A 17,600-nucleotide genomic window follows, 5' to 3' on the forward strand; every position below is an offset into this window, starting at 1 on the left:
GGACTAGATGGGGGTGGGGGTGGCATATCAACACGATCATCATCATCCTGGAATCGTTCAAAAAATTCATGCAAAACAAAAAACACTAGTTAACAAAAAAATTAAAAACATGAATTAGAGAAATGCTTTGTAAGGAAAATTCATAGAATCATACCACAATGGACATACTTGGATAAGAGCATCCTCTAATTGCTCTAATCGCAACAATCCATCCTCCAAATTGGGCTCCTCTGGATTCTTGTCCCAAATCAACAGGTCTTTATTAGTATTTGCATCTTCACAGTAATGGGACAACAATCGCGAGTTTTAATGAACATAAACCAAGCTGTCTCCCTGGTCTAGACTCAACCTGTTCCTTTTAACATTGTGGATGAAAGAATAAGAGCTCCACCACCTGTGATAGCACCCACAATGCCAAAGTTTGTAGAAGTGGAGTAGCCCCTCCATGCATGTTCCACCAGTCGAGAAGAAAAAGTCTCTCGATCTAATTGCATGCATGCTCCCAAATGGACCAGTGTTAAGCGTATAGTTGCTCAACTGTCTCCGTACCATGGCAACCTCCTCCTCATGAGGGATTAATTTACACAATGCAGCTATATATTTTTTGTGAACCTCTTGATCTTGGTGTGGTTTTCTCCTGCTTCCCCCCTCAGGTGCTAGTGTTGAAAGCCATGATGGATGATAGTATTTAGGTGTCAAAACATATGCTAATGCATGCAATGGAACATTTAGCATTTCCCATCGGTTTTCCACCTCTGCACGAATATACTTGTACAAGGTGATATCTCTAGGCTCAACAATGTCTTTAATCCGCCCCAACATGCTATCCATTTGCTCATACACCTCCCCAATTATTGGTCGATCTGAATCTCCAAACTTGATCATGTAATAAATTGGTTTCGTGAATTGCAAGACATATTTAACCTGTGACCAAAAGTAAATGTCAAGAACAGTGTCCTTAATTGCATTAGCACCATCTCTGTCAGTGTTAATTTCATCCCATGATTCAGCACATAACAAATTAGTTAAATCTTGTCTCACCTTCACTAGCCGCCTAAAGGTGAGGTAATAACTGGCAAATCTTGTCTTTGCAAGTTTAAGCAACTGCAACTTGGAGTAAATGCCGTAGAAGTAGTTTACCCTTGTATGCCCTGTGATGAATTTATGAGTTGCTTCCCTCTCCTGTAAAGCTCAGTAATCCACCCACATTCTTTATGCTTCACAATATCATGCATCAAAAGGTTCAATGTGTGAACTAGGCACCCAGACCAAAAGATGTGTGGATGAGTACGCTCAATAATTTTTCTCGCTGCCTTACAATTTGTTGCGTTATCTGTGATCACTTGAACCACATTATTCGGATAACATCTTTGATTGATTGCAATAGGATATCTGCAATGTTTTGTGCAGATGCACTGATGGAGGAGGAGTCATGACATGTAATAAATACTGCACCACTAGCAGAACACCAAGAACATTTATCAAATGTTGGTTTCTAATATTTGTCCACCCATCTGATACAATGGATACCCCAGAATCTACCCACTCATTTATAAAATGTGTCAAAGCTCTTTGAACCTTAGCTTTTTCTCTTTCTAATAACATTGTTCTAGCTTTCTCATAGTTGGGGGCCTTGTATCCTTTTGGGGATTCATTGATGGCCTTTACCATTTCATGCCAATAGGGAGAGCGAAGCACATTGAATGGTACACTGCAAGCACAAAGAAAACGGACTATCTTTCCATCCACATCATCCCTCCCAACAACATTAAGGAAATCCCCTATTGTTCTTTTACCTCCAGAGCTTCCAGAAGTACCATGAGGAGATGAGCTACCAAATCTAGCGGTTGCACTTGATTTAAAATGAGTTTTTTGTTTCTTGTTTTTTTGTTGTGCAGCCTCCTCTATTTGGATGTATTTTCTTCTTTGTTCAGATGAAATGTTTGGGCAAATTTGTATCCCCACAGGACCCTTTTTATCATCACTATCCAACACCTCACAAAGATGCCTCCTCACACGGGTATATGGACCACTAAATGGTTTTCCTCCATGACAACCATGAGGGCACAAAAATTTGTAGCTTCCACCACCCTTTCCCCCTTCAAGTTTGGTCACATAGTTCCACAAGGGTGTTAATGCAGCTTTCCCCTCTAGTGTTTCAGTTTCCCCTTCAGGTTCAACATCATCCCCTTCCTCTTCAAACCTTTCCTCCTCATCATACATTGGGTCACTCATATTGGGACCACTGTCCTCTTGTGCTTCTTCCCTTCTATTCCTACTCCCCCTTGCCATCATTAAAACCAAAAGTGGAATGAATATGATACATAGAAGCCAAAAGAACACCATCTTGGAATATGGATATAGGTGGTGGACAATCTGCAAGTAAAAGGAGCAAGTAGAAACAATGGAAAAGAGTAGGAAAGGGTGGAGAAAAAAAAATTGTCAAAAAAATAAGGGAGTTTGGGGTTTGAACTTGCCTCTTTAGCTCTTGTAGATGAAGTCCTCCAAGCTCCTGCTCCAAGCTCCTCCTCCTTCACTCCTCCAAGCTCTTCTCTCTTCTCCTCTCCTCTTTTCTCTTCTCTTCTCCTCTTCTCTCTTCTCTTCTCCAACTCTCATAATCTCAAAGTGAGCAAATGAGGAATGAATGGGGGCTTTATTCCCTTCATTCTTCACCCTAACCTCACCCTAACCCAAGGTGGACCTACCCCCAATCTGCAAACTCACCAAAAATATAAAAAAAAAAAAAAAAAAATGATTTTTAAGCAGCACGGCGCACTTTTCCGAAGTGCGTATGGAACTGTACGTGAACCGTAACATTCGGCCTCCGAAGAGCGTTTCGTAGGGACGCTTCCGAAATTTCCAGGAAGCGTCAATATCAGTGCGAAACACGTTTTGGGATTTTGAACCGCGTTTTGGGAGGCGCTTCCTGGACGCATCTATACGGACTGCGCTTTAGGAATTAGATCCCGGGGGGGGACGTTTCTTGCAACATTGCCCAAGCATGAAACCCATGCTTTAATAAGTCATAATAATAATAATAAAATTTCTTTTTTTTTTATTCTTTTGACAAGTACATTACAGGATGACTCAAATACATTAATGAAGACTGAACCTAGTTACATTTTCCAACACTCCCTCTTAACTAGGGAGGTATTCATCATATACAAGTACAAGGAAGATGTCAACTCTGAACCATGAAGAACTTTAAGCTCCACAATGCTATGGACTAGATTCCTGAATAGGGCAATCTATCCATTGGTCTCTCAATAGTTTAGGCACTGCAATGCCATGGACTAGATTCCTGATCAGGGCAATCTATCCATGTGGGACTAAGATGGACTTAAGCTTTCAACCTCTCTAGGTACCATCAAGCTTACTTACTAACATCAACCCAGAGATCCAGGTGTGTATGCAAAAACAGAGCTCTATAACCAACACTACCTTGCCAACTTCGGGACCTAGACATCAACACAAAGTGCCGACCAGATGTACTCCCATGCAATGCTTCACTCACAAAGCCTCAACACTCCTTGATCCAACAGATGAAGGATAACCAATCTCTCCCAATCAAACTGATTGGTAACCAACATGCTATCAAAACCTTTGAGTGATTCAACTGTACAAACAAAACCCCAATCAATAATATACTTTCACATGTACATAATCAAATACAAAACTTCGGGGTCTTTCAAACAACTAATGTTGCTTCTCAACACAGAGGATTATCAACCGAATCTTTGACAAAAGATTCCTCAATCATATACTTTCCTTTCCTACTTTATATACAACGACATATCTTCAGAAAAAACATTCTCCAATTAAAACTATGCTATGCTTTCTCTCTCAACCAAGGAGCTTCCCTTTATCCATGTGCCCTCCTAATCTTAGGGAGATCTTTCTTATTCAGGCCCCTAGGGAGATCAATTTCTTTACTTCGACATTGGAGAATATTTTGTGGATTTTAACCATTTCATCAAAGTTATCATTGCCATCACTATTCACATCATGCTTATTAATGAACATCTTCACCATATTGAAGATTGTGTAACTGCACAACTTAGATAGCAAGTACAACCAAATCTCTAGAAGCATGAAGTTAGTCATATCAGAATTTTAGAAGCATTTCAACCTTATATATTAGATACCAAAACAAACTAGAGACACATACTCTTCAACATCTTGCTAGGGACTTGGTCATAAACCCTAGATTACTTCATAACAACTTTCATTATATCTAGGGTTTCAATGTTTCTTCCAAAGATATGACATACCTTGCTACAACACATAGCAAACCCTAGCAACAATTCAAACAAATATAGATCTACAAAGCATTTAACAACTTTCAAAATTCATATGTTAGACTTCTCACTAGGGTTTCATACAAATCCTGTATTTCATACATGAGAATTAATCAATCAAACCCAATCATAGCTTAGTTATCGACATGACCAACTTCCACTAGGGTTAGTTGCAAACCCTAGATTTTTAATCAAACTAAAACTCAGATAACAATCTCAAATTGTCACATATACATCAAAGGTTTTTACTTCTACTAAAGCTTAATTCCACAACCCTAGAATTTGATCCTAGCAAAACTTTGACTAGGGCTTAGTTCTAAACTTTAGGATTCATGATCATCGATAAACATGTCAACTCATACATCTAGGGCTTCATCATCATGCATAGGGATTTCATATCATGTGTTAGTCAAACCACACTTCACAAATATCAATAAGAGTTAAACATACAACAAATTTGATTAGACTGTGGTTTGATCGAACAAACACACATTCCAAGGAAATCATTTCTAAGACATTATAAGGGTCTTGCTTACACATTCCACCAAACCCTCAGTGAGTTTTGGTTTTCAATAGCAAACCCAAAAATTACTAATACTTCAAAGTTCCACGATTTCAGACTTTATCATTCAACCCTAACAAGTTAGGTTGTCCTGATCATACCAAAATCCCAGCATGACATTATCAATAAAAACTTCAAATAACATTTTTTCAATATCCCTAAGCAGTTTAGGGTTTTAGACATTAAAATTAGCACACCCTTAGCTTAGGTTTTTCCAGAGAACTTGTCTAGGGTACTATAAAATCAATTAAGAATATGACTGGGGTAGATTTATCAAGTGATGAATCACCCAAAACAAGAATCATTATGACTCAATATAGCTAGACATAATAATGTTAGTAATAGATTGTCAAATAAATAAACATTTATTATAAATAAATCAATGTTTTATAGTTTAAGGCATACCTTTGTTCCTTGACAAACCTTGTCTTGGAAGGCTCTCTTTCATACTCCTTGAGGATATAGCAGATGTTTCCTTAATCAAGACAATAGAGGGAGAATGGTGATTAGTATTTAATATAATCAAAACTTAAATGAGCACATGAAACCAAAAACTGAAAGGAAATGAGATACTTATCTTTGGGAGATGTTGAGGGCTCCCTCCAAAGCTTGAGGGATACCTATAAACTTATCAAAACAAAAGAAAATGTCTTTTCCAAAAACATGTTAAAACCTATAAATTCTAAAACATCAAAAATACAAAATAGGACATCTAAGACTAAAAGCAAAGGACTTAGTAGTGTAAGTCCCTTATGTCAGATTCTTCAGGTTTGGCTTTCTTTGGATCTTCTTCTTCAACAATGTTAGCATGATCTCTTTCTCTCTTCTTATTTCTTGGATTGTCGGGATAGTCACTCCTATAGTGACCCTTTTTATGACATTGATAGCATTCTACCTTGGACATGTCTACCTTCCTTTTTGGTCCTTTTGATTTCTTGAAGTTTCCTTTATGTTGAGAAGTGTAGGCATTTGAAACTCCTTTAGGATTGGCAACTAGTGAGATCCTTAATTTTTCTTGCTTGTAGGTAGTCCATAGTTCTTCAAATGTGGGAGCTTCCTTCCAACTGTTAAATCCTGCAGCAAATGCACCCCAAGTAGGTGGTAATCCTAATAGAGCAAGGATCATGTGTTCTTTGGAACAATTTCATCAAATGGCCAAAAGATCATCCCTGATTCTTGCTATCTTTATAAAGAAGGAGGCCACTGTGTCTTCTTTAGTCATCTTTGTGGTCCTTAGTTCATTCTTCAAACTTGCTACTTGACCAATGTTCTTAATAGTGAATAACTTCGACATGGCTTCATACATTTCCTGAGCATGATTGGTGTTGGCTATAAATGGGACAAGGTTGTACTTTATTCCTTTTGCCATTATAGTCATGGCCACCAATTCTAATTCTCTTTACTTTGTTAGCATCACTGAAGTCATCTGTAGGGTTCTTTACTTTTCCTTTGACCCATTCTAGTACCTTGTTCTTTTCAAAGATGAGACCAATCCTCTTCTTCCAAGACTTGTAGTTTGAGGCTCCTTCAAGTTTGTTCCCTCCCTTGATTGTGTTAGACATTTTCTTTGAAGTTAGTAGAATTATTCCCTTGAATAATCCTTTTGAATGATTCTTTGATCAAGTGCTTGAGACTACCTTTTTCCTCTTTCTTCGCCAAAGCTATGGTACCATGTTAGAAAATCAGAAAGGCAGGAAAATTTTCTTATACTCGATAATTACATGTGATGTTCTTAACTTCTTATTAGGTTTCTTTATATCTTCTTTCTTTTAGTTCATCAAGTAGTTACCAAAGCAATAACACATAAAACAATGGACACCAAATATAGGCTCATAGCCAGGGAAAAGCCCTCTTTAGGGGAAAACCCAATCAGTAATTCTTCCTTCAATAGTTTTCCAAAGATATTCCAAGACTCTAGACCTTGACACAAACTTTCGTCCACACCAAGTCAACCTTCCTTTTCTCTTGTAGATGATCCTACTTGACCTGGCAACAACAACAACAGTAGCAATACATTCTTCAACCCAACAACTTCGACCCTGCTATGGAGACTTCGACTTTCATTGAAAGACTTCGATCTTCACATATGAACTTCGATTTTGGCCCAATACAACTTCCTGAGGTAGTAACACCCAACACCAACAACTTCGACCCATACTTTGATATGACAACAACATACAACAACTGGCTATGACATTAACAAGAAAACTTCAATCTTCCAAACTAGGGCACGAGAGATAGAGATATATACACCAGAATTTCTATTTTTCTTCTTTCCTTCTCCTTGACCAAACTCACACTCCCTTTTCTTCCTTCCTCTATTTCACACTTTTTCCAGCTTCAAGAGATATCGAACTAGCTTGTTGAGTGAGTGCTTCAAATGGAATTTGAACTGCTTCATTTATAGTCCTTTGGTGAGGTCAAATAGCCCTCTTTGAGGCCAACTTGATCATCTTAAGGCCGACTTGGTGTGGAGGCAACATAATTCATATTTGACTCAATACTTAACCTTTTTACATGATTCAAAAGCCCAAGAAGGGTCTCTTTAAAAGTACAATGACTCTATTAACTCAGAATAAATCCTAGAAGTCCTCAATGGGGACTTTGACCTAAAACATGATGACCCAAGCATGAAACCCATGCTTTAATAAGTCATAATAATAAAAATAAAAATTCTTTTTCCTTATTCTTTTGACAAGTATATTACATGATGACTCAAATACATTAATGAAGACCGAACCTAGTTACATTTTCCAACAATTCAAGCAACAAGTATGTGGCTTTCCCTTCCATTTTTTTTCTCAGTTTTGCTACAATAGGCTGTTTGTCATTTTGTTTACTTTTTTATTTACTTTTACAGCAGTCATGGCTTAATCAAGGGTAGTAGGGAAGGGGCAAAAAAAGGGGAGGAATATCCCGATTGGTAATTCCCCCCCTCTTTCAATTTCATCAGGGTCTGCTAGCGTTCCATTTGTTGGAAGTGGGGCTGCAAAAACAACTTCAAATGTTGAGAGAAGCATCAATTTAGCAAGACAACAAACTCAAGAAAGTAAATGTCCCTTGTGGAAGTATGTTACAAGAGATTAAGGGCCCAACAACAAGTTAAGGGGAGGAGGCAATGCTCTTTGGAAGTGCAATTTTCTTAACACTCAATTCAAGAGCACCTATTTTTGTATGAAAACACATTTGTTGGGCCTACCATCTTGTGGAATCAGAGCATGCTTGGGAGTGACAAGATCTATGTGGAAAGAATTAGAAAGGGAGGCCAATGTTAGTGTGGCAATGGTGGTTGCATCATCTAAGAAAAACAAGGATGAGGATCCCCTTCCATTCTTGAGGAAAAGCAGTGCCAGTTATCCATTTTGGAGTTCTAGGGGGGGTGCAGGTCAAGTAGAAAAAATTAGGGCACTTGCTCCAATGGACAAGATATTTCAACAAGAGAGGTGAGAAGAGATTGATATTGCCATTGCCTTCTTTTTCCATGTCAACTTCATATCATTTATTGTTGCACGATCACCTTTATTTTTTGAGATGTGCCTAGCTCTAACTCAAGGGGTTGCATCGAGGTATGTGCCTCATAGGTCATAGAGGTTTAGAAGTACATTGTTGAGTAAGGCAAAGAAGGAGGTGGATAAAATGCTTGAGCCTATTAAATCAGCATGGCCAACATTTGGGGTTAGTATTGTTTTTGATGGATGGACAAATGTAGCACGCGATCCACTCATTAACTTCTTGGTGTCTTCCTTGAATGGACCAGTTTTCTTCGAAGCATGGATGCTCTTGGAAAATACAAAGGATGCACAATATATGGGTGAGTTGTTCATTAAAGTTATTGAAGATGTAGGCATTGATTCTTGTGTACAAATCATTACAAATAATGAACCTGTTTGCAGGGCTGTTGGCATGATTGTGGAAGCTAAATATCCATAAGTATTTTGGACACCTTGCATCGTCGATTCCTTGAATTTAGCACTTAAATCCATTGCTTTTGATGTACCTTGGATTGAAACTCTTATTGAGGATGCACGACATATCCGCAACTTTGTCCAAAATCATACCAATGCCCTCACAATCTACAAAGAGTACACATATCTATCATTGTTGAGGATTGTAGATACATGGTTTGCCTCTGCGTTCATCATGCTAAAGAGGTTGTGGGAGGTCAAGACTGCTCTTGGGTCCCTGGTTATTTGAGAGTTTTGGTCTTTTTGGAGAAACACATATCAAACAACCTAAAAAAGAGTCAAGGACACAATATTATATTATGCTCGGTGGGAGAGGGTAGATCTTACTATTAAGATCATCGACCCTATAATTGCTTTGTTGCGATTTGTGGATACAAACCAACCCATCCTATGAAAGGTTTATGAGGGATGGGATTCCATGATTGAGTTCGTGAGGGCCATTATTTTTTTAGAGTGAGTGCCCTGAGTATGAGACATCAACGAAGGCCTTCTTCACCATCATAGATGATATTCTTGTCAGCAGTTGGGACAATAATTACACACGTTTGCATTGCTTGGCTCACTCATTGAATCCAAAATACTACAACCATGAGTGGCTGAATGGTGGACCTTCACGCAGATTCCCTCCTCACATGGATGGTAAGATTTCATAGGGGAGGAATGATGCATTGAGACATATTTTAGGATAGCTTATCCCTTGATGAGGCGGAGCCTGGAGGATGCCTTTGCAGAGTTTTCCACTGATACTGGGCGATTTGCAGGCTATGATGTTATTAGAGACAGGGGGACTGAAAAATTCTATTCTTGGTGGGAAACTCACGGGGGAACATGCCCTGCTGTACAACAGTTAGCCATGAGGCTCCTCCCTTAGGTTAGTTCATCCTCTTGTTGCGAGAGGAATTAGAGCACATATGGGAATCTGTATAGTTTGAAGAAGAGCAAGCTTGAGGACTCCAGGGTAGAGACAATGGTGTATGTGTACACCAACCTTCATCTTATTTACAAGTAGAGGGAGGAGTGGTTGAAGGGAAAGAAAAATATGTAGGATGTGTTTCTTAATGACATGGGCTTTAACAATAGTGTTGAGTTGGCATTGGCCAACTTGGATCTTAATGACCCAGTGCTAGAGCTTGTCACTTTTGATGATGGAGATGCTTTTGAGGGGTCATCCTCCACACTAGTGGATGCAAAGATTACATTGGATATAAAGGAGGAGGATGCAGAAGAGAGTGTGGTGGTACTAACGCTGATTTTGATGTTGATGACTTTGAGCCATAGGCAATAAACTGCAACCTATGAGATTCTTCCTTCCTATTCTATAATTCCGAGTTCTAGTGTCTAACTTGTTTTGTATTTTTTATTTTCCATTGGCATTCCTAGTCAGGGGTCCTCAAGATTCAACACCTATGTAATACATTTTGATTTTGATGACTTAATGCGAAAACTGCAGTTTATGGTTAATTTCTCGTGTTAATGGTTAATTTCTAGTTGTAAACTTGTATCATTGATGAATCGTGATTGTATGCATAATGTTGCAAACTTACAATGTAAATGTATGAATCTATGATTTAATTTGTTACTTGTATCATCATGAGAATTTGTGTAAAATCATAATATGATGTTTATATTAATTTTTTTAATATATATATATATATATATATATATATATATATATATCCTACGTGTCTTGTTTTAGGGGGTCTCCGTGTCCCGTGTGAGACTCATATTTTCATGTCCCGCGTGTTCCGTGCCCCCGTGTTAGGTGACTTAGATTTAGATTATTTGTCTTCTGCCAAATACTTGCAACAAATATTGAATAAAACACTACTGCAACTTCATAGAAAAATAAATAACCACATGAATTGAGAAAATTATTGCACACACACAAATAATGGACACCAATATTTTTGGACAAATATCCCTGGAAAAACCCTAGTGTGGGGAAAACCAGTTTTGTAGATGAGTAATTTTTATTGTTCTTCAACAAAATCTGTAATGGAGAAATTACAATCGTTTGCGGTAAATTAGCAAACTTCTGGAAAATTATTTCTACCACTTTTGCAAGTCAATTTATCCTCTTGGAAGCAATTCAACCTCCTCTGAATGATTCAATGTCCCTCTGGCTCTTGAGCTACTCACACGTGCGGCCATGGCTCTAGCAAACTCGCATTGTTGAGGAAATAATTCAACCTTTCTTTGGATGTAAACCTCAATTGGAAAAATTGACTTTCGTGTGCAAATCAATCTCTCTTGCAATCCGTCTCCTTGCTTCGGCAATTTGACATCCTAGAACAATTCACACTGTTGACTAGGGTAATTCACACCTCTCTCTAGTGCAATTCACACCACTGCAAGATCGACCTCTCTCTGCAAAAAAATCAGATGTCCAAATATCTTTGGAAATCTCTATGATAAATTCCTCTGACACTCCTGTCTCTAAACGTTGCTGATGTCGCTCTGTTGATGCCCCTGCGTTGCCTCTAAGCCCTTGCTATCATTGCAATATTGTGTCTCGATCTCTCATTGATCTTTTCTCCAAGTGCCCATCCATTTTCTCTTATAATCTCTCGTTTACGAATCAACAACCATGATGTAACCTGAATCGATGACTAAGATCATCTTGACCCCTTCTCATGACTTTTCCCGAAGTCTCTAGAGGAAAATATATTTACCTCAATTAATATTGATTAATTAAGTCATTTCCCTAAGTTAGACTTAGGAAAATTAATAAACTGGCTAATTATTTCTAATTAAGGCCTTTTCCTTAGAAACTTTTTTGGATATTGGAGAAAATGTGTTCCTTGGCCTCATAGGCACAATTTGAGGCTATAACACCTTTCCGAGCTACATAAACTAACAAAATGCAAAAATTAAAATTCGTATAGATATGATGCTGGAAAATAGTTTTATACCTTTAGTAGCAACTCTGAGGAGGAAGTAAAAGGAAAGGAAATTTTTTGTAGATGTAGTAAGAAGTGGGCTTTAGGTCATAGATGTGCATTTAATCACTTACATCATTACAAAATTATAGATTATAGATAGGTAGGAAGTAGAGGTTTTCTCTAAAGAGGACTTGTTAGACTTTGATCAGACGAAAATTCACCAAAGATATCATTAACATCAATCACATACATTAGGCAAACTTGTAAGGACGAAGAATCAGAGGTCCCTAGCAAGTAGTCCAAGAGGAAGGAGTGCAACCATCTATAGGACGATATACTCCACCTCACCTGAGTAATAGTGGTACTTGTTGAATTTTTGTAGCTATGGTCGGTTTTCATAATTAATATTTTAGCCCTTGAATTATGTAAGACATGTTCTTTATGTCATTTTATTTTAGCCCATGAAATATATATTATTATGTAATGAAAAATGTAAGACATGTTCAACATGTCGGTTTCAAAAGAAAAATTTTGAATTTTCAAATTTGAATTTTTGCTCCAAATAAGGTCAAGTTGGCCCTCCTTCAATTGATGTCAGCCCCAGGCAGAAAGACATGCCAGCCAAATCTCTATATATACTCAATTGACCTCCTGCTTCAAGCACAATTTGATCACACACACATAAGATATCTTTTGGGCATCCAAGCGAAGGACAAGAAGAATAAGAAGGACGAAATCATCTCAAGCATCTCTTTCTCTCTCTCTATCTCTTTGACCTCGCACGCGTGGTTTCTCTCTCTTCCAGCAACTTTGCAGGTGTGAGTTTTCTGGGCAGAGGTCCGAATTTCTGGGCAGCAGGGCCAAGTTTCTGGGTAATTTCTGGGAGGTCGAATTTCAGCCTAGGTAGATCAGACTAGGCTGAGTTGATTGGGCATTTTTATGACTTGACATAAGGGAAGTTTGACTAGGTTTGACCATAGCGATATCACGGGTCAAGTTGACCTTGTACTTGGCTAGAAGATTTAGATGTATCTCTGATGAATTGAATAATTTCTCTATGGAAAAGGTTGTTGGGTTTTTCCCCCATGTGGGTATTCCCAGGGTAAAATTCTCGTGTCTCTTCTTTAGCTGTCTCTTAATGATCCGACTAGCATTTTGTTTCGACTGTTGAGATCTTTTGTGTAATTGTTTTATGATGAATGTAAATGCAAGAAAGATCAATATGAAAAATCATAAGAAGTAATTATCAGATTTGGAGATCTTTGAAAAATCAACAGTATTGTCCGTAATAGTTAGGATGGAAAACCCATTATATTGTTGTTCATGCAGTTATAGGGAGAGTGGAACCAAGGACCCCAAAATTCAAGGGAAACATAGAGTGAAAACACCATCTTAGTAAACTCTTGAAGTACATGCAATTTCATGTATATGAATCTTGCAAAACAATTAAATCTTTTTGTATACCTTGTGAAGAATCTCATGGTCAACAAGTCAAGGATAGGATAGTGCCGTAAAGTTTCTATACAAGTACATAACTTGAAACTGCAAATGGGACATCATACTCTATCACTTCGTGGAATGGACATGGTGTTAGGAGTAGAATGGTTGATGCAATTGGGAATGTATGCAACAAACCTCTAAGAACAATTGCTGGAATTCAAATGGCAAGGGGAGAACTATAAGATATAAGGGGAGAACTATAAGCATGGTACAAAGTACAATCTCTGAAGATTTTGCATATTCATCTCTTTCATTGGATTTTATAGATGCCTTCTTGCTCATAAGATAAGGAGCTTCCTTCCTATACCCTTGTTGTGCATCAGGTTCATTATGGTGATGCATTTCTCTGCCACGGGAAAAATATAGGTTACTGTAGCAAGACAAGGAAAAGGTTGGCATTCTAAGAGCACTTTGTTCAAAATTTTACTGTGCGTTGTTGCTTATAGACACAGCATAAATCATAAATGTGGATGTTGATGCTGTCTGTAATTGGGTGTTTAAATTTTGAATGCTTGCTATGTTCACATGAATTATAAAAATAAGATCTTCTGTTTGTTTCTGTTGAAGTGTTTTTCATTATTTCTAACTGTGATATCCATGGATATCAGTGTGCCATGGTTGATTTGTTGCTCTTTTATTAACTGCACAAATGATTTTGCAATGATTGTTCACAGTAGCTTCCCTTAAGAAAATTACATGGTATTCTGAAGTGACGTGTATTTTCTAATCGAGACACTCAGTGATGTATTTGGCACTCATTTTCCGCGTTACTTTTATTTATTTCTTTGCCAGTGATAAATATGTTCATAGGCTTGGACAACATATGCACGTTTGTGTATCTGATATCAACTTAGTTTAAATCACTTACAGGAAGATCTTTACTATCCACATCCTTTAATACAAGATATCCTATGGGGAACACTTCATAAAGTAGTAGAGCCTGCACTTATGCATTGGCCAGGCTCAATGCTGCGAGAGAGGGCACTTCAGTCAGTGATGAAGCATGTACACTATGAGGATGAAAATACTCGCTACATCTGCATTGGCCCCGTTAACAAGGTAAGTAAAATGCACACCAACTTTACTTTTTCATTTTGTTTAAAAGATGCATAGAAAATAATTTTTTCCCTTGAAGTTACTAAATTTTTCATGGTCAGAATCTTTTTTTCCACAGCTTGTTATTATGCACAAAATACATTATCACTGCATATAATCCATTCTTGACAACTTGTGCCTTCAAACACTTCTTCACTTTTTAGTGCTATGGCACTATATCATAAAGATAATTATACTAAATTAGTGGAAAGTTTAAGCTACTTTAAAAGCCTAGTTAATAATTACCTAGTCAAGTTCATAAAATTGTGTGGGTCAATAAAAAGAAGCACAATGCTGGTAACAATTAGTCACATCCTATCATTCATGTAAACATTATTAGAATATTTCTATTTAGTATTTAATGCTCATTCTTTTAGCTGTTGCTATTTTTATTCTTTTAGCAGTTTCTTAGATGAAACTGATTGTTCCCATATTCTACATAGAAACCTGATGTTTCTATTATTGTAAATATCTCTGTATTATCATTGAGCTGTTGGCTCATTCCTAATTGATTTTATTCGATATTCTTTTACATGCGTGTTTCGCACTGTTTTATGGTATCAGAGCACAGGGATTTTTTTTTTTTTTTTTCGAAATAATTTTTCATAGTTTGAAAAATTCAGTAGTTCAGTTCGAAACTGCTCTCAGGGTCTGTAGATTTCTTGATCAGCTATCCTCTTCGTATCCTAATCTCTTGAGTTTCTTCATTCCTTTTCTAAGGTCGAGCCCTCTGTAAGCCAGGTAGCCTTCATTGAGTCTTAGCCTCGGCTTTGCTCACTGTGATAAAAGCTTACAGTCGTCAATCTCGATACAGAAAGGGATTCTTCTCCTGCATTATCATTTTATGAGGAATTAACTTTGTGGCGGTGCTTGGAATCGTGAAATTGCCTTGAAATTAAAATCCGGCATTTCGAATCCGGGGGCAGCAGTCGATTTGTCGGTTGAACAGTTTATTTGTTTTGAAGTCTTGTTTATTTCGTGGCCCTTGAAGCCTAGCCACTGAGCATATCAGTGTTCGCTGCGAGGCGTGGCCTGGCTTCAACCCTCGTTTTCACGGTGAATCCTCATTTAACGTCTCAGCTGAGGATTTGCTTCGCTACACGGGAACGTGGCAACACAGTCTTCTTCCGTCACGATACCTGGAATCCGTCAATCTATTGACTTGGTATCCGTCTTCTCCACCAGATCGTTGGGGATCAGATCCGCGGCCATCGTCCAAAGCAACCAGCGCCTCATCAGTTCGTAGATCGCGTTGGCCATGCAGGCGATGCCTCTCACAACGAAAGAGCTGCTTCTCGAGGATTGCAGGGCGGCCACTTCCATTTTCTAATTCAAGTATTCAAGGGATTTTTGCTTCGGCTGCTGGCATTTATAAATATTCCACTCCGTCTACTGGCCAGAAAATTTGTTTATCGAGCAGTGCGATTTGCCTTCCATTTTCCCTTGTGTTAGTGACCACAAAATCTGTTTGTCATTTTATCTTAAGCTGGTTGGTGGGGTTTTTCGTGCATGTAGTTCATTATCTGCCGTTCTTGTGATTGAACGACGCTTGGCAGATTTTGCATCGAGTTTAGCAAGATCCGATACCTCTCCAGAAATCTGGAAGCTTCTTTCGCCATAAACGTTGCTGTAATCCTTATCGAGATCCTCCAGAAATTCGTGAAGGCATTTTCCATTAAAGCGGTGGGACCAGAACAACGTATATATAATCGTGGACAGCTTCAGTCTACGTATTTTTTTCTCTTCAAATCAGTTTTAGTGACGGCATTTTACATTGAAGCGGTGGGACCAGAACAACGTGGACAGCTTCAGTCTACGTATTTTTTCTTTTATCTTCACATCAGCTTTAATTTTATAATGATACATGTGACCTCTTGTCATGGTTTTGGTCTGGTGTTTTGATCTGGTACAAATCTGAGTTATTTTTTTGTGCAAGCCTATTTCTTTCAAAGCAGAATTTGTTAAGGTTTGGTACAGTCATCCTGAAAGAGGAATTTTAAGCAGGCAGCTACATTTTTTTGTGTCAGACTTCTATATTGTCTTTGGGAAAATGGCCACGCTCACCAATCTGATGTTAGAAGGAAATCAATGCTTTAATGGCAGCAACTATAACATTTGGAAACAAAGAATGTTGACCATTTTTGAATATAGGCGTCTTGATCAGCTCATTTTGGGCAAAGAGCCTCGTCCCGGTACAGCTGGTACCGATCAAGATAAATTTGATGATCGAAATCGAGAGGCTGTTATGCTTCTCAAGCTCTCTGTCGTTGATGATCAATTACCACATATTCCTTCTGGCAAGACCGCTGCCGAAATCTGGCAACAGTTGAAAGAACTGCACGAGACATCTGACAAAAGCAGAGCATTTTTTCTCAAAAATCAGTTGTTCTCCATCATGATGGATGAACAAATGTCTTTACAGGAACATCTCAACAGAATTAAAGACATTCGAGATCAGCTCGAAGCCATTGGTCGGACCATGGAGGAAGAAGATATGGTAGTCATTACTATTGACTTGGTATCCGTCTTCTCCACCAGATCGTTGGGGATCAGATCCGCGGCCATCGTCCAGAGCAACCAGCGCCTCATCAGTTCGTAGATCGCGTTGGCCATGCAGGCGATGCCTCTCACAACGAAAGAGCTGCTTCTCGAGGATTGCAGGGCGGCCGCTTCCATTTTCTAATTCAAGTATTCAAGGGATTTTTGCTTCGGCTGCTGGCATTTATAAATATTCCACTCCGTCTACTGGCCAGAAAATTTGTTTATCGAGCAGTGCGATTTGCCTTCCATTTTCCCTTGTGTTAGTGACCACAAAATCTGTTTGTCATTTTATCTTAAGCTGTTGGTGGGGTTTTTCGTGCATGTAGTTCATTATCTGCCGTTCTTGTGATTGAACGACGCTTGGCAGATTTTGCATCGAGTTCAGCAAGATCCGATACCTCTCCAGAAATCTGGAAGCTTCTTTCGCCATAAACGTTGCTGTAATCCTTATCGAGATCCTCCAGAAATTCGTGAAGGCATTTTCCAGTGACGCCATTTTCCAGATTATAGTGACGGCATTTTCCATTAAAGCGGTGGGACCAGAACAACGTATATATAATCGTGGACAGCTTCAGTCTACGTATTTTTTTCTCTTCAAATCAGTTTTAGTGACGGCATTTTACATTGAAGTGGTGGGACCAGAACAGCGTGGACAGCTTCAGTCTACGTATTTTTTCTTTTATCTTCACATCAGCTTTAATTTTATAATGATACATGTGACCTCTTGTCATGGTTTTGGTCTGGTGTTTTGATCTGG

At 38.4% G+C, this 17,600-nt stretch overlaps 1 protein-coding gene across 1 annotated transcript in view; it reads left to right on the top strand.

Moving 5' to 3' along the window:
- LOC149180406 (cycloartenol synthase-like) overlaps nucleotides 1-17,600 on the top strand; it is a 303,462-nt gene that overhangs the window by 116,682 nt on the left and 169,180 nt on the right. Inside the window, exons 7-9 of the mRNA XM_089413870.1 lie at nucleotides 14,078-14,277; nucleotides 15,859-16,119; nucleotides 17,211-17,510. Of these exons, the coding sequence (XP_089269996.1) occupies nucleotides 14,078-14,277; nucleotides 15,859-16,119; nucleotides 17,211-17,510 (761 nt within the window). The remainder of the gene's footprint in view (nucleotides 1-14,077; nucleotides 14,278-15,858; nucleotides 16,120-17,210; nucleotides 17,511-17,600) is intronic.

The sequence above is a fragment of the Pinus tabuliformis genome, chromosome 3_2 (assembly GCF_031772625.1).
Source record: "Pinus tabuliformis cultivar Carrire ecotype Pingquan chromosome 3_2, CPIR1, whole genome shotgun sequence".
NCBI lineage: Eukaryota > Viridiplantae > Streptophyta > Pinopsida > Pinales > Pinaceae > Pinus > Pinus tabuliformis.